The 20,547-nt window shown below is 43.8% G+C and overlaps 4 protein-coding genes across 4 annotated transcripts; 1 reads left to right on the plus strand and 3 right to left on the minus strand.

The window, feature by feature from the left end:
* Positions 1 to 1,025: 1,025 nt before the first annotated feature.
* PV08_08545 (uncharacterized protein) lies at positions 1,026 to 3,482 on the plus strand (the record flags this gene model as incomplete). Its single annotated transcript, XM_016382870.1, has 7 exons — positions 1,026 to 1,212; positions 1,330 to 1,827; positions 1,903 to 2,095; positions 2,162 to 2,311; positions 2,370 to 2,854; positions 2,929 to 3,150; positions 3,238 to 3,482. 7 exons carry the CDS (start codon positions 1,026 to 1,028, stop codon positions 3,480 to 3,482), a joined length of 1,980 nt encoding a protein of 659 aa, XP_016233573.1.
* Positions 3,483 to 13,199: 9,717 nt separating this feature from the next.
* PV08_08546 (uncharacterized protein) lies at positions 13,200 to 14,682 on the minus strand (the record flags this gene model as incomplete). Its single annotated transcript, XM_016382871.1, has 6 exons — positions 13,200 to 13,640; positions 13,696 to 13,845; positions 13,903 to 14,028; positions 14,093 to 14,345; positions 14,403 to 14,550; positions 14,610 to 14,682. 6 exons carry the CDS (start codon positions 14,680 to 14,682, stop codon positions 13,200 to 13,202), a joined length of 1,191 nt encoding a protein of 396 aa, XP_016233574.1.
* A 927-nt stretch (positions 14,683 to 15,609) lies between these two features.
* Positions 15,610 to 17,567, minus strand: PV08_08547 (uncharacterized protein; the record flags this gene model as incomplete). The annotated part of the gene is made up of 4 exons (XM_016382872.1): positions 15,610 to 16,725; positions 16,787 to 16,991; positions 17,050 to 17,444; positions 17,505 to 17,567. 4 exons carry the CDS (start codon positions 17,565 to 17,567, stop codon positions 15,610 to 15,612), a joined length of 1,779 nt encoding a protein of 592 aa, XP_016233575.1.
* An 804-nt stretch (positions 17,568 to 18,371) lies between these two features.
* Positions 18,372 to 19,989, minus strand: PV08_08548 (uncharacterized protein; the record flags this gene model as incomplete). The annotated part of the gene is made up of 4 exons (XM_016382873.1): positions 18,372 to 19,095; positions 19,153 to 19,283; positions 19,328 to 19,641; positions 19,692 to 19,989. 4 exons carry the CDS (start codon positions 19,987 to 19,989, stop codon positions 18,372 to 18,374), a joined length of 1,467 nt encoding a protein of 488 aa, XP_016233576.1.
* Positions 19,990 to 20,547: the final 558 nt, after the last annotated feature.

The raw sequence follows: 20,547 nt of genomic DNA on the forward strand, positions 1-20,547 counted from the left end.
GGCTTTTAAACGTCTAGTGCGGCTATCAGCTGTTGCGGCCGGGAAAACTAGGTGGGTATCCCTGGCAAGGGTTGTTTGTGATGAAGGAGTAGACGCAGGATGAATTCCATTTGTTGCTCTGAGGATGGCAGAATCTATGAGCGTGCACAAGTGCCATGAGGCAGTGGAAGAGGCATGGTGCCATAATTCGCTCGGCGCGTGATTGCAAGGCACGTGACCTGCATGCAACAGTTAGAGAGGTACAGTCTTCAAACATACATCAGACTTGAACTTTTCTCACCTGGATACTGTCATGGCGGGCAATTCTCGGCCACGACAAGTGCAGGGACCACTTGTTATCAAGTGAGCGCCTTCAAGATTGGAATCCCGAAAGTGCTCCGGACGCAAACTGTTCTCGATCACCTTGTGCGATCGGTTTTTGCCCAGGCGGCGGGCCGGGTTAGCCGTGGACTTCCGTTTCCCGTTGTGTGTTTGTTGCAAGGTATAAAGCCCGTATTAAGAATCCCGTCGACCGAAAGCTTCCCATACCAAATCAATCTACGACCAAGCGTGATTCCAGGAGACCTGGACTTGAACCCTGAATGCCCGCCATGGTCACAGGGGCGCGACATGCTGAACAACACCACGCTTTTTCATCTGACCAAGCACGCACATCGAGCGTCCCGAGACCTCCATCGTCGGCGAACCGAGGCCCTAGCAAGAGACGGAGGGTTGCGTTGGCCTGCAGCAATTGCAGATATAGGAAAGCACGTGTATGCTCCTTTGATAATTGATACACCCGGGTCATAGAATCAGACTTGACGTAATATAGTGTGATGGGGGTAGACCCAAGTGTTCTCTCTGCAATGAGCTGGGATGCGAATGTCTGTATGAGCAGGCGGGGACGACAACAAACTTGACCGTTGGTCGAAGGTATGTCTTGATAAATAAAGACCCATTACTCCACGTATAATTTGACTAAACTGTCCTCGCCCAGTTACCTGTCACGATTGGAGCAAAGACTCGAAACAATCGAGGCGAGCTTGATGTGGCTGCAGAGTGCTTCCCAGCCTGGAAATTATAAATCGGCAAAGACTGCTGTGGGCTTACAACCTCAGATGCAGATGTTGGCGGGAACGGATGATGGTTTGGCTTCGCAGATATCGCCCCAGCTGAGATCCTCAACAAACACGGTTATGGACGAAAATGACACCTCCGAGGATGCGATCGATGGTATGGGTGCTATCAAATTCACAGATGAACAAGTTAGCGACTATTTTGGCACGTGCGCTCCTTCTTATATCTGTTGACCCCAAGGGGTTTGTGCGTGCTCCATGCTGACTTTTCCAGGGCCGTCGTCCAATATTGCTTTCCTACGCCACATCTCAGAGGCTTTCGCACAAGCAAGTGGGCAGCGTCAGGTGACAAAGGCCACACTCAATCCTTCAAATCCCACTGGTGACTGGGTGTGTGTGACACACGCTCAAGGTGACATATCCGGCAACACCTTTAATCCGTCAGAAGACGGGATCAATATCTACGCACTTCCTTCCGAAACTCGCACCAGGGTACTCATTGATGAGTATTTTCAAAAGACGGGTCAGCTACTACCTATCATCCATGAAGCATCTTTTCGTGAGACGTTCATTGAGATGAAGCGCTCCAATTTCACAGCCACACGCAGAACGTGGCTGGGCTTGGTGAACATCATTCTCGCCTTGGGTTGCACATTGATTGTGGATGGAGACGATACCGCCAAAGAGAGGATTGCAGAATCAGATATGTACTGTCAAAGGGCCAACAGGCTTTGTGAAAGAGAGCCAAGAAAAAGTATAAGTCTTGAACTCGGTGAGCCGCCACATTGAGTATCCCGATCACGTGGCGCTGTTTGCATGAAGAAATTACACTAACGACATATTCAAGTGCAATATCTGCTCTTAATGGGCCAGTATCTCCAGGGAACACAAAAATCGGTCCAGGCATGGACTGTGCATTATCTGGCGATATCAACAGCTTTTCAGTTAGGCCTACACTCTCCAAGAACCAACGCAGGCTTTCCACCTGTAGAGGGCGAAGTTCGGAAGCGGGTCTGGTTCGGCTGTATCCTTCTCGATCGGTACGAGGTCTTTAACCTAATCACGGCGTGGAACATGATTATTAGCTGACCATCTTTTATCTACAGAACCCTAAGCATGACTTTTGGTCGCCCGTGTATTATCTCTAAGAAACATGTGAGGCTTGAACTGCCGTCAGCCAACATACAGATCATGGGCCAGACACCCGAGAGTGCTGCCATCCAGCATATGGATGCAAGGTACTTTCAAGCCACAATGTAAGCCTTCTCTGACGCGAAAAGTCAGACGGAGCGATTTGATAACGTCATCGAACAGTAAACTAAACAACATCTTGTATGAGGTTCTTGACACGTGTTATGAGCAGAATATAGGGCCTGCAGAAACCCATGCCGACGCCCAAATCCTTTCAATGACGCTCAAGGGAGATCAGCAACTGGACGAGTGGAGGTCCCAGATCGTCCCTGCATTGGGACTTCGGATCCTCCACACTCCACTGGTCTCTCAAGACCTTGGGAACTTCGAGTTGAAGGACAAAATTGTCGAGAGATTCAACCTGGTTTTGTCTCTTCGATTCCATAATCTCCGTATTCTAAATCACCGCCGCATACTGGAGAAGTTCCTTAACAGCACCAAAGGTGTCAATGATGTCGAAGCCAATATGATACGTCAAGTTTACGTCAGCAGCATCGAAACGTGCCTCGAATCGTCCATCAACATTGTTGCTATTGTACACCACGTGGTACTATCCCATGGCTGGCACCGTGACCTACTTGGAGCATGGAACTATTCTTTATTTTACAGTGAGTCTGACATCATTGTTTGTCATCATGCGTGAGTATAGGCAGCTTAACAGGTTACTAACCATGTTGAAAAGCATTCAACGCCGGGTTAGTTTTGATTGCAGCTTTGCTCGTTGCTGCGAAGGGAAGCGATACAGAACGGGTGCAGACATTGCCTTCCTGGAAGTATCTGGACAATGCAATGATGTACGTCAACATGGCAGTCGAAGCTTTGCAGAACTTGGACCGAGGGAACCGGGTCGTTCAAGGCATAGTCGATTATTTGTCACATTTGGCAATGGCATGTTCAAGCCTACGTGAGTCCCTCCATCAACCACCATCTCCCAAGCCTCAAGCCCTTCGTGTCGCGCATTGGATCAGCTGACCGGACTTTGGAGATCTAGTTTCCAAACCTGGCACGACACACAACGACAGAAATGTCGATCAACACGGCCCCCACGCAGCAACGGGTAACAGTCTTAGCCCTCAGCAAGCTCCTCAAGCAGGAGCCTCATACCGAGCTTTTAGCCAGTTGCCCGAGGTATTCAACATTGAGAGTAATCTCAGCGGATTCATGCTGGATACAGATGTGGACTCTTTTTTTCGCCTTTCTGATCCTGATAGCTTGGATTTGAATGGATTTCTATAAAGGTGAAACTAATAGATAAAGCGCAACGGGGAGGAGCTCCTCGAGATCTGGAAAGCATGCTATCGGGGTTGTTGGTATATCGCTATACTTCCCAGGCATGACTTTGGTCAGCTGGTCCCTCCTTAGAAAGTCATCCCCATCGAGGGGCTTGGGCCACCCTAGTCATATCGTGGCTGACGAAATTGTATTACCCTCGAAGATCTCTGATCCGAGCACCGCTGTCGGAAGGGATGAGCTCACTCACGCCCTCGCGCGTCATGGATGATTCTTAGGGGCGCCAGATGACAGATTACGTTCCAATGATGATTTGGCCGTAGGCTGACCTTGGCCATAATGTTGCATTGCAATCCTGCAAAGAAATACTGTAGGATCACTGTCTTTTTTTTTTTAGCATTGACATGGGGGCTTTCTATCGACTTTGATAAATTGTAGAATTGCAATCTAGTCGATGTCTAATGACTTTAATCCTCGCACCACAACTTGGTCAACAGTCTTCGATACCAGATGAGGCTCGCCCAGAATGGTAAAGATGGGTTCCACGGTTCAAGGAATCGCGTCGGAGCGGCGTGCTAGACACGGAACTTATATTTCAGGTGACAGAGAATAATACTAAGTAAAATAATATAGCTTATAAAATACTTAAAGATCTAGTCGAAACGATCATAAAATATATTAACAAGATTGGTCCTTACTTAATCCTGAATAATAATCATAAAGTGTGTGATTACGCCATTAAAGGCTGCTATAGCGAGACTAATAAGAGAGAAGAAGCCCACTGTTACGAATCAGCCTGGCCACCGGCCGCATACGAAGCTGTGACAACAGCCGAACCTTCACGAGGGGAGGGATTGCCGACAACACGGGATCACGGGCAGGCTATGACCCCTGGGGTCACGTGACCTCTGTTCCTCTGTTGACTATGCTCGGGCATAGCGACAAAGAAGGCAGAGAAGGCAGTATATATATATACGGTTATTACATAGACTTACTATATAGTCAACTTCGTTCACGATCATACCTATACATTTTGGTTATGATCACTTCACTCTAAGTACTCGCTCAAGTACTTTGTTCTCAGTGACTCCGCCTCTTATACTTCCCACTTATCAGGAAACGATACGTATAGTGACACCCCTAGTGGAGCGAAACATAACACTTTAACTACCTCTTGATTGGAAGTATTCGACACGATGTCCAGCTCCAAAGCTCCTATCCGCTCACCATCTCCCACCGGGTCGGTTCGGTCCGCCGCACCGAGCGCGTCGACACCTGGGCCAACCTCCACTATTGCCTCCAGCTACGGGAATTATAGCAATCACGGCAAGGATAACATCAAGGTTAACGTGTTCTATGGGTCTCGTGAGAAGCTAAGACTATTTATTACTCAGCTTATCACGACTTTCAAGTTGAACTGTATTAGGTATATTATTTATAAAGACAAGGTCTTATTCGCGGGGCTTCACATGAGAGGTTCAGTCTTTTATTGGTTTAAACCCATTATAATAAATTATATAATGTCCCCCTAAGGATAAAAGAACCCGAAAACCGTTGCTATTTTCTCTAACTTCGCGACATTTATAGAACAACTCAAGCAGATATTTGAAACTCTAGGGGAGAAATAGATCGCGACCTAATAAATCTATTAGCTTAAACAAAAGAGATTAGCTACGCAGTACTATGCCCTGTTCAAAAGGCTTCAGGCTAAACTAGACTAAGATGACAACGTGCTCGCCGCTGCCTTCTATACAGACTTAAAAGATACCATCAAGAAAGAGTTAGGGCCGAAAAGGCCCGATATATATCAAGGGTTAGTCAACAAAGCCATCAAAATAGACAACTAGCTGTATGAGTTAGGATTGGAAAAGAAAGAGTACCATGGTAAGACGGGCGGCGCCTATTATAAGGGAAAGCGCATTAACTATCAGTCTTACAGTGACCCGATAGACCTCGACATTGTTAAATAGGGCCGATCCTCATGACTAAAGGGCAAGTTCCAACGCAAGGGTCTATCCAATAAGGAGCGAGAATAACGCAAGAAGAAAAACCTATGCTATAATTGTGGAAATCCGGAACATAGAGCTAACGAATACGATACAAAGCTCGTGGGACTGCATATTATTGAAGCCGATATTGGAGAAGAAAAGGCCGACACTTTAATTAAGAAAAAACTCGAGCGCCTGAGACTCGGAGCAAGGGAGCGAATCTATAGTATAAGGTGCTTGGAGCCTAAAAGACAATAAATGCTTAAGGAAGAATCAGAAAAGGCTAGCCGCGTCAAGAAAGCACAGAAGGGGAATCCTAAGGGAACCTAGACAAAGGGAGCGACTTCGATATCACTGTTAATGATTAACGATAAAGAGATTATCGACACTGTAGAGATCTATCCTGATCGAGGTCGACAGGATAAAATAGCCACGACATTAAGGGCCAATAAAGAATGATCAGAACACGCGAACCTATTATAAATAGCTTGCCATGACGATAGTTGCCTCACCCACTACTTTAATAAGCAGGGTGTAGAGTGATTCCCTCACGAAAAGAAGCGCAAAAGTCGCCGAAGCAAGAAGTCTAGAAGAAAGAAAGCCGACTAGAAAGAGCCTGAAATAGTGATCATGATAAAAGCAAGATCATCACTATATAAGATTATTAGCGTTAGATATAGGTTCGCACGAATCAGGACTTGTCACTAGGAATATAGCGATAATAGAGCTATATTCAGCCTATACACTAATGTTAAACAGGACTAAATATCATTGAGGCTAGAAAGATACTTCTAACAATATAGTTTTAAAGAACCCTATATTCACCTAGCAAAGAGAGAATAATACTAGTTCCTGTTCAAACTATTACGAGAATGAACCTTAAGCTAGATAAACTAGAAAGTCATAAGCATTTATGACCTTATAAGTAGAGCGAAAACACTAGTGATAATATAAATATATTATTGGATTAGAAGAAAGAATAGAACTTTCTTGAGTCTATATTAAGGAAAATAGTTAACAGAGTATATCCTTATTATATATATTTATTAAGAACCTAACTATATTGAGGGGTCCCGTCTATATATATATAATATATAGAGAATATCTATAATCCATTATTTTCTATTTAACGACAACTTCGATAAGGAAAATAATAAACCTAGCGATCAAGAAGAAGACGAAACATTTATCTGAATAGAGTTCAATATCTAGAGAATAGCTATATCAATAATAAAGACATAACACGAAGAAAAATATAGAATAATTACTAATTATAGTAGTGTGGCAATACTCATGATAAAGTATTAAAAGAATATACTATGCACCTAAGTGTATAAAAAGGGTTGCGCCACGAAACATAAAAGATTCGATCTTAAAGAAAGTCCAAAGAATAAGGAAGACCTAGTACTCGTGACAAAATATGAAGAAATATATAAAGGACCCACTCACACACACGATATACTAGAGGAGAACCGTTACGATTTCGTATTTGGCGAAGAATCGGACTTAAGCGACTTTGAGCCCGAGTGTAATATCGTGTTGTTCCACGAGTACTATCACACGATTATCGAGACGCCGAACTAAATTTACTACAAGAAAGGAGTACCCGAGACGTGTATAGTTAACAATAAGCTTAAGCTAAACTATACTTAGAAGCAAGAGAAAAAGAGACTAATATCTATATAGCGATACTTTAGGTGCTTAGGTCTAGCTCCTTATATACATTAAATTGATATTAAAGAACTCTACTTTTTTCTATTTAAAGAATATAACGATCTAACCCCAGAAGAGATCGACTAAGACGTGACGAGACACTATATTGAAGGAGAAAGGATAAGGAATATTATGGTCATAAGAATATATTATTAGGTCTAGACAGTAAAAAGGGTCTAGAGATATAGCCTCTACACTAACCTAAATGCTCACTAAGTTTCTATAATCTTATGCTTATATCATGATAAACAGTGTCCGCACAAAGAAGAATATACACACGATATAATTAGGAGCGAAATATATTACTTACTATATAAGTTGAAAGATTTTATGGTAATCGGTATCTCTAAAGAATCTAATGAGGATAACTCGTTTAAGTTTGTCGTTATCAGGATAACTAAAATACACCTCTAGTTCTTAACCTCGTTTTGGAGACCAGTAAAATGTGAGCGAATAAACTGCCTAAACGAAGCATTATATTACCACCCGAAGTTCGACCTTAAAATAAGCGAAAAGGATAAAGTCCTCATGTTAGCTAAAAAATGGTGTACTGACACGATATACACCTATACACCCAGGATACATGTATATCTCACGACGAAGAATATAATCGAACCATCGATCGAGATGCTCCTATATATTTTCAGAAGCAGGGATACAACCATAAACGACGTGCCAAAAAACTAGGCGAAGGACCTATCATGAGGCGAAAGGTTCCGCGTAACAGAAAAAAGCCTTAGAAACGCTATATCAACATGGTATAGACTTAATGTTTAACGCCATTAGTCTTCAGCGCTAGACTAGCTAATAAGCCTATCTAAGTAATGATTAATAACGGAGTAAGCTAAGACTATATATTACCAAAAACAGCAGTAAGACTAAATAAGCAACGGAAAAAGAATTTATACCTAGTTTTCATGATAGATAGAACGCTAGATAAGTATAATGGCGGATAGATATAATAGAAGATTCGCGACGTCTATCTAGAGATTAGAGAGTATAGAGAGTAGATTAAGCTTATTATGATGCCGATTAAGTATAATATTATTCTAGGGATAAAGTGGCTAAAAGAACACTCGCTAGTGATAGACTAAAAAGAAGGAACCTTATTCTTTCTAAATTATAGTCACGAGAAGACAAAGAGAAAGAAATAATTAACTTTTATTGTATCTCTATAAAGGGCGATATAAGTATAATCTAGGAGAAGGGCCTTAAACAAAATATAAGAGAAAAGCCTATCTAAGAAATATAAGGACTTCATAGATATCTTCAAAGAAAGAGAAGGTATAGTCGCGCTACTAGAGCATAAGCCATAAAACCATAAAATAACGCTTAAAGAAGAGAAAGTGCTAAAGTATAATGGTTAGCTTTGACCCTTATCCTTAAAGGAAGAAAGCTTCCTTAAGAAGTATATAGAGACTCACTTAAAGAAAGACTTTATTTAACTATTCAAGTTATTTATAGTATATAGTGTGCTGTTCGCCCCAAAAAAGAATGAATCTTTTCGACCATACATTGATTTTCGACCACTTAATGTGATCATCAAAAAGAATCAATACCCATTACCCTTGATTAAGAAGCTATAGAACAGACTCCTTAGTGCAAAATACTTCATCGCGCTTAATATATAAGATATTTACTACCGAGTATAAATAAAGAAAGGCCATAAATAGATAACGACTTTTAAAACTAGCTTTAGGTTATATAAGTATTATATTATGCCATTTAGATTAATCAATATCTCGATATCTTTCTAGGAACTAATTAATAACACGCTACGAGAATATCTTGATGACTTTATAGTTATATACTTAGACGATATATTTATATTCTCAAAGATGTATAAAGAATATATACAGTATATTTAAAAGGTTCTAAGAAAACTTTAGGAAAAGGATTTATCGTTAAAACTTAGTAAGTATAAGTTTCATAAAAAACGAATTTAATTCTTAGGCTATATTATATCTAATAAAGATATCGAAGTGGATCCCGATAAAATAGCGCCAATCAAGAACTAGCCAGAACCCAAGAATATCACGGAAGTACAGTCTTTCGTTAGACTACTTAACTACTACTGAAGATTTATTGAGGGATTTTTGAAGATCGTAGCGCCTTTAATGAATCTTATCAAGAAGGATATCTCGTTCAAGTTCGGACCAAAATGCAGAAAGGCATTTAAACGCCTCAAAGAAGCCATCATAACGGCGCTAGTACTTACGATATTTGACCCTAAGCTAGAATACTAGGTAGAGACAGATATATCGGACGAAGCGATCGGAGCTCGCCTCACACAAAAAGGGCTAGATAGTAAGACCCAAACGATCGCGTACTTCTTAAAGAGAATAATAGGGCCGAAGTTGAATTACGATATCCACGACAAAGAATTACTCGCTATTATGGTATATCTCAAGAAATGGAGAGTATATCTTAAAGGCGCTAAGTATTAAGTTCAGATCTACACTGACTATAAGAATCTGTTGTACTGAATAACTATAAAAGAACTCAACCGCAGGCAGGTTCGATAGGTAAAGATATTAGCACTATATAACTTCAAGATATATCATGTCCAAGGAAAAGAAAATGCTGTGGTAGACGCGCTTAGTAGGCGACTAGATTATATAGAGAACATTAAACCAGAACCGATAGCAGTACTCAAGGAAAAAGATAGCGCCTTAATATACGCAACACCTGAGATAGAGGTATTAACTCTTATCGATATCGAGTTAACAATAGATTAAAAGAAAGAAATCATCAAAGAAAGACATGATAATAAGTCAGCAGGATATCTAAGGGTGAATAAGACTCTTGAGCTGATTATAAGAGACTTTATCTGGAAGGGGATCAGGAGAGACATAGCAGAATATATCAAGAATTGCGACATGTGTCATAAAGCAAAATATACACGACATAAGCCTTATAGGTTACTCTAGATATCAACGATACCTAGAGAAGCATGGTATATAATCACATTAAACTTTATCACGAAGCTACTAAAATCTAAGAAACCCCTCACGGGTGTGGAATTCGATAGTATACTTGTGATAAACGATATTCTGACTAAATATATAGAATTCATTCTATATAAGGAATTATCGACAGCGAAAGACTTAGTATATATACTATACAAGAAAGTCTTCAGTCGATATAGAATACCAGAAGAAATACGCTTAGATCGGGATAAGCTATTTATATCATAATTCTGGCAATCACTAATGAACCTCACAAAAGTCCACCAGAAAATGTTAATAGTGTTCTATCCACAGAGCGACGAATAAACAGAGAGAATAAATCAAACACTGAAATAGTATTTATGATATTATGTCAATTTTCAGCAAAACGACTAGGTATAGCTATTACTTATCGCGTAGTTTGTATTTAACAATAAAGCAGCGGTAACAAGAATATCGCCGTTCTACGCGAATCATGGATTCCATCCAAGAATAGATAAGAATACGAGAGACATTAAACTAATTATAAAAAAAGCAGCAATCTCGGTTAAGAAACTATAATCATTACATAAATTATTAAGAAAAGAACTCAAGAAAATATCACAAAAAACAGTTAAAAATTCGAATAAACAAAGATTTAAGGGACTAGACTTCAAAGAAGGGGAGGCAGTATACCTTCTCAAAAAAAACATTAAAACATAATAACTATCTAATAAACTAGATCACACTAAGATTAGACCTTACAAGATTAAAAGGAAACTTGGACCAGTGAACTTTAAATTGAAACTATCGAGAGAGATAAATATCTATTTAGTCTTTCATAAATCGCTTCTTAAAAAAGCATCACTAAACGCTAAACTAGGATCGGTGCTAATATATAAGAAAACCTAGTAACCAATATACGATATCGAAAAAATCTTAGGCCACCGAAGAAAAGACAAAATAGACTAATATCTAGTTAAGTGGTTAGGATATAACTAGACAGAGAATATATAGAAGCCGCTAAAGTATCTATCGCCAGACCTGATCTAATAGTATCATCAAAGAAAAAATCGATTGCAGAAAAATCGAAACCACCTTCAAGCAGACTAGGATCGTCGGCTAAGAAGAAGTTATCTTTAAAACCCATAACCTGCTGATCCGGCTTGTCTTTCAAAGGTGCGTTAATATTTAGCTCGTCTAATGTCCGCGCCTCGCGATTCAGTATAAGGTTTTACTGACGAGATATATTTTCGAGACGCTTCTCAAGATTAGCCACCTTCTGCTCCTGAGCGAGTAGTTAGCGGGTAAAAACGGTTATTAGTCGACGGTCTTGACGGCATTGTTCTTTAAGTTATGCTTTCTTTTTGTCTAATCGATCGAATTCAGTTTGCAAGAAATTTTCTCCGCAAGATACGTTTTTACGGGTACAGGGGCCACAGCGCTTATATCCTTTCTTGACAATATAGATTTCGCCTAAGTTAACGCATTGAGGGCAGAGAGTCATCGCTATCTCACCGATACTGTAGATGTTTTTGTCAAGACGGGTGTAATCAGGTTCGCGGGGGTCAAGCCGGCCGGGGCGCTGCCAAGGCATTGTTAGCTATATCAAAGGAAAGGAGAAAGCGAACTTTTCAGAATGAGGGAGACACTTATTTATGTACATTACGGACAACGAATAAATCTAGAAGGGGGAAAGTGTTATAAATTAGCCTGACCATCAGCCGTATACGAAGCTATAACAACAGCCGAACCTCCACGAGGGGAAGGATTGCCGACAACACGGGATCACGGGCAGGCTATGACCCCTAGGGTCACGTGATCTCTGTTTCTCTGTTGACTATGCTCGGGCATAGCGACAGAGAAGGCAAAGAAAGCAGCATATATATATACAGTCATTATATAGACTTACTACGTAGTCAACTTCGTTCACGATTATACCCATACGTTTTGGTTGTAATCACTTCGCTCTAAGTACTCGCTCAAGTACTTTGTTCTCAGTGACTCCGCCTCTTATACTTCCCACTTATCAGGAAACGATACGTGTAGTGACACCCCTGGTGGAGCGAAACGTAACACCCACTTTAAGGCGAACTAGCGTGGTACCTATTTTCTGGAAACTATATAAATATTAGATGATTATTGATTGATAAAGAAGGGCTTGATTTAAAGCTAAATCGATTCTTGATTATATAATGAGGATATTCGAAAGAGCGTGCTTACTATGAGATATATATAATAGTAGCAGTCCTCACAAGAAAGAGTAAAATGTCTTTCGATTCTGCCTTAGAGTGGACGGAGCAGGGCTAATTAGGCATGATTTTAATATGTAAGGGGCTAATGCTGGGCTGATCGGGTACTGTCTAGATATCTTAAATGTTCATATTTATATATAGATAATGGTCGATCTATCTCACCTGCCCAGACAACCTTCCCAGACAAGGTGAGAGTGGAAGGTTCACCACGCTGAGAAGTGAGGGACTCTCACCAATCAGGGGCTTGTGCCCAATAGAGAATTGGGAAGATGTTGGACCATGGCTTCGAGCTAATGGTTTGCGAAGTCTCTATTTATGACTGGATGAGCCACCAGCGCCACCAGCGCGGGTGACGGCGGATGGCCCTGCAATGGCGGCCTGAATGACTGATAAAATCGGGGCAGGGCGATGCAACGAGCTTGCTCAAATCGACCCGGCGTCTCCTTGCTGCTGACGGATCAAGCTGGTGAGAGAAAAGCAGTCTGCAATTTCACTTGCCTATGCTTAATGGCTTCAGGCTGCCTGCCATCGTCGGGACAGGGAGTTTCAATCCAGTCTTCTGATAGTGGTGATGACAGAATCAAGTAACAGATAACGGTCCGGAGGGACCTTCATGTTCAACTGGCGTGAAGCATGTCCCCAAAGCCAGTATCTTTTGTTTGGACACATACTCAAGCTACCTACATAGGGTCTCCAATCTAATATATGATTTCGTTTTGTGTCGCCTCCTTCCCTGATATGTGTCTTACTTGACTCAACATTGCCGAATATACGTCACACTGCAATGTAGTTCATGAGATCAGTAACTCCCCGAAACTCCGATATTGATCATCAAGTTTCCTAGCCATTGTTACACATTCTCCTAAACCTTGCCCTTTCTTCTTCTTTTGCCTGCTCCATCAAATGAGCCCTCTGAACTTCCCGTGCCTTATGAATCATGACATGGGCTGACATTACTTCGCGTAGAAGCTGTAGTGGATTTAAATAGCGAGCCCAAGCACGTAACCCCCATCGGCCGCCTTGATAGCGTTTCTCAAAGTCAGACATAAAGGCTTCTTCGTCGCCAGCGGACTCGACGGCCTGATATCCTTGGACTCGGAGGATGGACACTGAGTCTGAGACCTCGTAAGGTTTTGTGCGGTATGCGTAGAGAACTAGGAAGGACAGTGGCACCATCTGCACGCAGATTACTATTGTTGGGAGGCCCATCATTACGTCGATATAGGTCATCGAGGCAGACGGAGTAAGGACTTTTGTTCCCGTAAGAATCAGGAAAAGTATCTGGCTTGCTGGTTAATGTCGTTCTTCAAGCTTTTACGCTCGCGTAGATACTTACTTTCTCCACGAGAACTACTCCCACAATCAGCTTGAACGCCATCAGCTTAAGTAGCGGTCTGTGCTCGGTCATGTATCCCTTCAGGTTTATGTAGAATTGGAGGATGGCGTTGATAGCCACTGACGTCGACAGCGAGGTGATGACTTGGAGCTGTGTGATATAATTAGACTTAAATCGAGAATGAAGTCAAGCTGTGACAGTACGTACCCAGATATGAGCGAAATGAGGCGCTGTACTGTCAAGACAGTAAGCATGTAGTGACTGCGTCACTATCTGGGAGACAGCGGTAATCCAGGTGATGACTGGATACTGGAGTACAGAATACCATGTCAACTAGAACCAAACAATGGGTTAGTCATTCCTTCAGGTTCTGCGTTTCTGCTGCTGCAATGCTTACAGTCAAAAGCCCGATGCCGTTCCTCTTCTTCTTTGGCTGCCATTGTCTCTTTACCTCTAGTGAAGAAAAGAACTCCACTTTACCCCCATCACTGGGAGCCAGGAAGTCACAGAGCAGCATGAGAAATGCATATAAAGCCACACCCTGAAGCACCTCGGTAAATCCTTGGAGGTAGACGTAGGAATTCGGAAAACAGATCGAGATGAAGGATAAAATTTGGTATGAGGGAATGAGGTTACAAATACGCATTATCCTATAAGAGATTCCATTAATATCACAGAGTTTGAGCAAGTATGTCGTGAATTCATACTTCATCTGTTCACTGGGGTTACTCATACGCATCGCATGTCGTCCCATCAGGCCAAAAATCAAAGTCAATACTATGGCAGTGCAACTGCCGGATACGATCATGTTGAAATGGTAGAAGGTAAGGTTTCCCACGAAAGGGCCACCACCAACTGAATAACTTGTTAACAAACTCATGCCTTCTTTGCCGGGCCACGGAAAAATCACCTACTTTGCTCAAGATGGTCAGGTATAGGACAGCCGAAGCTGCCTGCGGCTGTTGTTCTTGAACTTAGAAGGGGCATGTTGTATGGTTGTTGGATGCTCACAGCCAAACCAACGACACTGAGTCAATGACTTGTTCAATTGAAGATGGAGTGTAAAAAACGACCGAGAAGTCACTTCATCTTATATCTACGATCACAATCAGATCTACGCCTGAATTTCATATATGGTCAGGGGCGCCGCCGATCCCCAGGTTCCACTACGAGAGTCTTGGCAATGGTAAATGCCCGTTTCGGGTTTGGTGCCATAACACACGCTCAGCCCTGATGCTTTGCGTTGCGTAGGCCCAAAACATTGCTGATCTCCAAGCCCACACATGGAAAGACTACTGGAGGCGATCCTCATGGATAATGTATCCTTGACATCTCTTTGGCTTTCGAGGTGGACAGCTGATCGTGGAGCAAGAGAATTTGTCCGACCCTGGCGACCGACCATAGAAGGTGTTATGGAGACGGAGATCTTCGTCCGTTGTCATTGTGTGAGGGCCTGATCGGCCTAGTTGTGGTTGGAGAGATGGGCTATATGACAGCTTATGCGGCACCATATACCAAGTGACAGATAAGGATCCAATTCGGAGCTGATATCACGACTGATCAAGAGCATACGGCTTCTTGCCGAATCGTTCTGGACCAAATGGTGGTTGAAACAGTATTGACTTGCGAAACATAAACCAACGCAATACTTGAGATGAGGTTGGAAATCTCACAGTGAATTCACTGATAGGAAGCACTTGAATGGAGGCACCTCAGGGAGCCAAGTGGCGTAGTTGCCGAAGATACTTGCTTCGACGACAGACCCTCCCGCACCCTCAGCTACGGGAAACGGGTCATTTTCTGCAGAAATAACGAAAATCTACTGCTTGCGAGATGTGGCCTCGATTGAAGTCAGGCATTGCGCACAAAGCTGATGCATAACTACTGTATTCCATTCCCTTGTATGCGATAAAGTCATGTTGCTTCGCACAATGGCCCATACAATGCCCCACCAGTTACTTCGAGCCAAGCATCATTTCCCACGCATCTCCAACACCAGAACACGTCCTCCGGGTCGTACTTCTTCTTGATCGACACAAGCCAGTTGTAGTTACTCCCCCACCAATCCTGCTTCCAGTCAGGGTCGTACGGATCGGCTTCGTTTCCGTATGTTCCCATACCTGGCGCCAGTTCCTTCATTGCTTTCAACTTTCTGAATGTCAATTCTTTCTTGACCTGTGCAATGTCCTCATAGCCCGCATTGTTGGGCCAAAAGTCGATCTGTTGCATAACAACATAGGTCGTTCTCCATGCTGGGTTGACGGAAGTGAGCGGCTGAGGATCAAGAACTTTGCCACCCGCAACAAGATTAAAGAGCGTGGCAGACTCAGTCGTGGTTTGCGTGCCCTGACCAGAGGTAAGGGTGTCCAGGAGACTCTTCATGTTGCTCTGTTGGGAGGCCAGTGATGTCTTGTCAAAGAATCGGGATGCCATCATGGGCCGCTTTTGCCCAGCCGATATATGTGGGTGGGAGTTGTACCATTTGAAGAATGAATTGAAAGTTGTGAAAGATGATTGAATGACAAAATATGTGCCATTGTACGGACTCCATTTGTTGACAATTTGCTGGGTCATAGTGTCCTTCACCTTGTTGATGGCCGCAGTGGAATTGATCTCAAGTAAGTTGACGAGATTATGTGTGTAAAGCATGACTCCATCCTTGTGAGTAAGGGCTCCAGTGCCCGAGTACCCCGCGTCCACCAGTGAGGGATAGCTGGCCATTATGTCTGCAGTGGCGTTAATCAGCTCAGAAGTTGCATTTGGGAATGCCACAATTGTCAGCTCGTGCCCAAGCGCCGTAAGGTCGGGATATGCTTTGACTGTCGCTGATGTCACGACGCCGAATGTGCCACCACCCCCTCCGCGGAGGGCAGCGAACAAATCTGGATTCCGACATTCATTGGCTGTGACGAGTTCGTCCGATGCGAGCACGACTTCGTATTCAAGGACCTGGTCTGCGCCCAACCCGAACTGGTGACTTGCAGGACCATGGCCTCCGCCCTGGAGATAGCCTCCAATGCATCCGACAGTCTACAAGTCGTCAGTATAGTTCCATTTCATTGGTAAAAGCAAGCGTGACTCGGTGACATACCCGGTCGTCTCCGCCAACGACTATGCTGCCATGTTCGTATGCAAAGTTGTAAACGTCGTCCCAGACATATCCACCACCAATTTTGATGGCCCGTCCGGTGTAGTTGGACAGACAAGAGCCATCCGAGGGAGTGTACCTCTCTTGAAAATACAGTCTGTCTTGAATACTCTTGATCCAAATCGACAAACTACCGTATCCTTGAGAGCTGTCTCATCTTGTCAGCGTCTTGGTCCAAGCTCTCCGCTACGAGGAGCATATCTTACCGTTGAGAAATGTCATGACCCGTATTTTTAATGACAAGGCGAATGTTGTGGTCTTTGGCGAAGTTTATTCCCGCTGAGAGATGCTTTCCTTGAGTGGCATTAACTGTATAGACTGGGTAGTTCCCAAGATCACACTGGGGATAGTGTCCGTCGCCCAGGGTGGCATTGATCGCGGCACAAGTCTCAATCGTAGGGTAGCTATAGCCTGTTGGGAATTGCGCCAGCCATGAGTTGGTGGACCAGTTGGCGCTGATTTCCTCACAGCGTTCATCGCTGTAGCCCGCACCTTGATAACATGGCCGGGCAATGGGGTGGTTGCGAATGAGCTTTCCTTCAACGGTGGCGTTAAGCGCATCCCATGTTGAGTCTGAGGGCCAGCAGTCTTCAGTCGGGGTCTATGAAGCCAGGAATCAGAATTAGATGGCCACTTCTAGGTTATAATGATCATAACGTACACATTTGCATTTTGCAAGGGCAAGGTGGGCTCCTCCAAGGAGCATGAGGGTTGAAAATAGCATTTCGAAGGCAGAGGAATTATGTCTCCAAGATATAAACGCCTTTAGGGGTGCGAGCAGCCTACTAACCTTGATTCTTTCTCTGAGATCCCAGCCCTTTATATCCCAGAAATCTGCACCTTTGACATAATTAATTCTCCAGTTTCAACCTCTCTGATCTTGCACTGGGTTATTCTTAGACCCGGGCTTTTCGAGACTATAACAATCAGCGTATAACACCACTAGTTGCGTGGCATCTGTCTTTATCCGGCAATTAGGTATGCCAGAAAGTTGGAGTCTACTGCAGCTTGGCAAGTGTGAATCCCAGTTTAGGAAGAGGTTACCCTTTGACCTTGACGTAAGGATTCACGACTCCTTCAAAGATCGTCGACTCCCGGTATTGGATGCCTGATATGATTGTTACGAAGATAGCCTTGATAGGCATACTTCCTTGCCAAGCATAGCCTTGATAGGCATACTTCCTTGCCAAGCATAGCAGCCATGGTCTTGTTGTAAAAATCAGCCACTTGGGGTAGTACATCAAGAGTTGGCTCAGCAGGGATGCCTTGAGATAGCATGACTTGAAAATTCAGACTCCATCGTAAACTGCAAAGCCTCACGGTTTTGTTCGTGTGGCTAACTCACACAGCATGCTGAGGTTTCTGCTACGGAGAGGAAATGGAGGCTACAAACCGGTAATCCATCCAGTGTGGATGCCCGCTGTATCATAGCATGTTCCCTGAATACATGTCCATTTCGTCATACTACTAAAAGACATGGTTTTGGTCGAATGGCCATTCTCATTAACCTCACGCAGACTTGGGGTATCTATTTCGGCGAGCCGACATTTAAAGCAATCTGGGAGGTAAAGACGTACTGCTTGTCGAAGCAATCATCCCAACCTGCCTTGCCGGACGCCCAAAATCGTTCTAGGACATCCTTTGCCGCCAACGGGCTAGACACGCCCATAAATCGACTCATCTCAGACAGTTTGTTTTGGACAAATATACGTCTCACTGTATAATCGCCGGAAGTTGCTTGGGTGCCCAGTATGACAAGTGGCCACAACAAGAACCATCGGAGTTTTGGGACCAACAAGCCTTCTTCGAGGAGACTCTGTAGAAGTTCGCTTTGCATAAGGCAGCTGTTTTGTAGTGAAGAAGTTGATGGCAGTACCGACAGGCTTTGTAGTGATGAAATGCAGTAGATTATGGTGGCAGCTTGATACACCCTTCCTATGAAGGCCCAGTCTGCCGTTGATCTAGGTTTCAACTCCGCCCATTGCCCAGGTGAGAAACATTGGATGTTTTGAAGTACATTGTGAGCCTCTTGAAGAATATTGTCTGTGCCTCTTGGCTCCTCGTGGGGATTCGTGGCTCTGAATCGAAGATGGCCGATTGTGACGAGTTGGGCAAATAATTCAGGCGGGAACTTGTGAAGAGCCAAATAGTTATGTCCGCACCCTTGAATCATGGATTCCACTTGCTGATAGTGAATGTAGGAGGCAGGCAAATTTGAGGCGTGCGATGTGGTATCCCCAAGAACCGCTATGCTGCATCCGTTAGTTAGACCTCAGCTCTCTAAAGAGCTATTGTACGGGCTAGCTCACAAAATGCAAGATCGGAGTAGCGGCCCTACACCTGTCGATTCGGTGAGTGTAGATAAACCACCCCGAAGCACGAGAGCTTTGTATGCTCCTTCGAGGTGACATCGCCAGTCAGCCGGAGTTCTTTGCTGTGCCTGCAAACATTAGTATACTGAATCGTGCGCATGAGTGAGCGTACATCTAGGAGCAAAAGAATCAACATTCCCGTTATGACGAGGTCACTGGTGCACTTTTCCTGTGCTTTTAGGTCATCTCTTAGCGATCGGATCATTATACCTCGGTAGTGCAAAAGTTCCGTGCACAAGTTGTGACTCTCGAGGGCCATCTTGCACTGATTGATCTGATGGTTAAGAGACATGCAAACAAGGGCCAGTCTTCTGTGATCTGGAGATGCTAGACCTCGCTGGAAAATTGTCGAGGTAATAGGATAAATGGCACCATTTGGATCGAGTTCGAGCATCGGCAACAGATTTGGATATATGCGGGTGTTGTCTATATCTTTTCGTTAGCGAGATCGAGGTACTTAACTCTTTGACACCAACAGTAGTCCGCTGCCCTCATAAACACATGGACATCCGTGCCAACCCCGCGAGGAATATCTATTGCGACAGGGGATGCAGCTTGAACCTCGGCCGTTTCCTTGTCATCGACGCGACGCTTTCGATTGCGAGCCTTGACCTGTCCAGGAGCGAGCCATCTAAGTCTGACTGGTTTCACACCGTACCCAGGACATGTGATTCCCGACCGCGTGCAACGACCACATTCAGGAAAGTTAAAGTCACAGACCAACGTCCGTCGGCGGCACTCCCAACAATGACTCCTCGGCCCATCCTGCTTCATCGTGATGTGTGCGGTGGCCATCCGGGAGAGGGAATTGACAAATCGGTATGTAGGGAGAAATGAGAACTAGTTGAATAGGGCGATCCTCGTCTCTTCCTCATTGAGATATTATATGAGCCAAGAGGTTTCAATGCGGGATGTGAGAGGGGGGCCTCATTACCCACCTATTACCTCATGGGCCCCATAATACCCAGCCGCAGCTCTCTGTAGCAGTCGCTCAAGGCCGTCTTGGCGCACAGATAACCCCTTTTCGGTCAAGCGTGATATCAGTAATATGTAGTTTGTGTCCACTGCCTGGTTAGTAGTGGGTTGAATCATAACCCTGAGGTGCCCCTAACATTCTTAGCTAGATCTCTCGAGTAGGGATGGTTGTTGCACTCCTCACATCAGACCCATCCAGACGCAAATCAATGGATAGCAGAGCATAGCTATTTCCGTACTGCGGACCACGGCCTTGGTTCTGGGCAGGCCATGCTGAGAGCGTCGGCCGTTCTCGAACCATGGCTTGAATAAGACAGTATAATCTAGACAAGGCTTTCCACAATAGAACTGGCTACC

This window comes from Exophiala spinifera, assembly GCF_000836115.1.
Source record: "Exophiala spinifera strain CBS 89968 unplaced genomic scaffold supercont1.6, whole genome shotgun sequence".
Taxonomy (NCBI): Eukaryota; Fungi; Ascomycota; class Eurotiomycetes; order Chaetothyriales; family Herpotrichiellaceae; genus Exophiala; species Exophiala spinifera.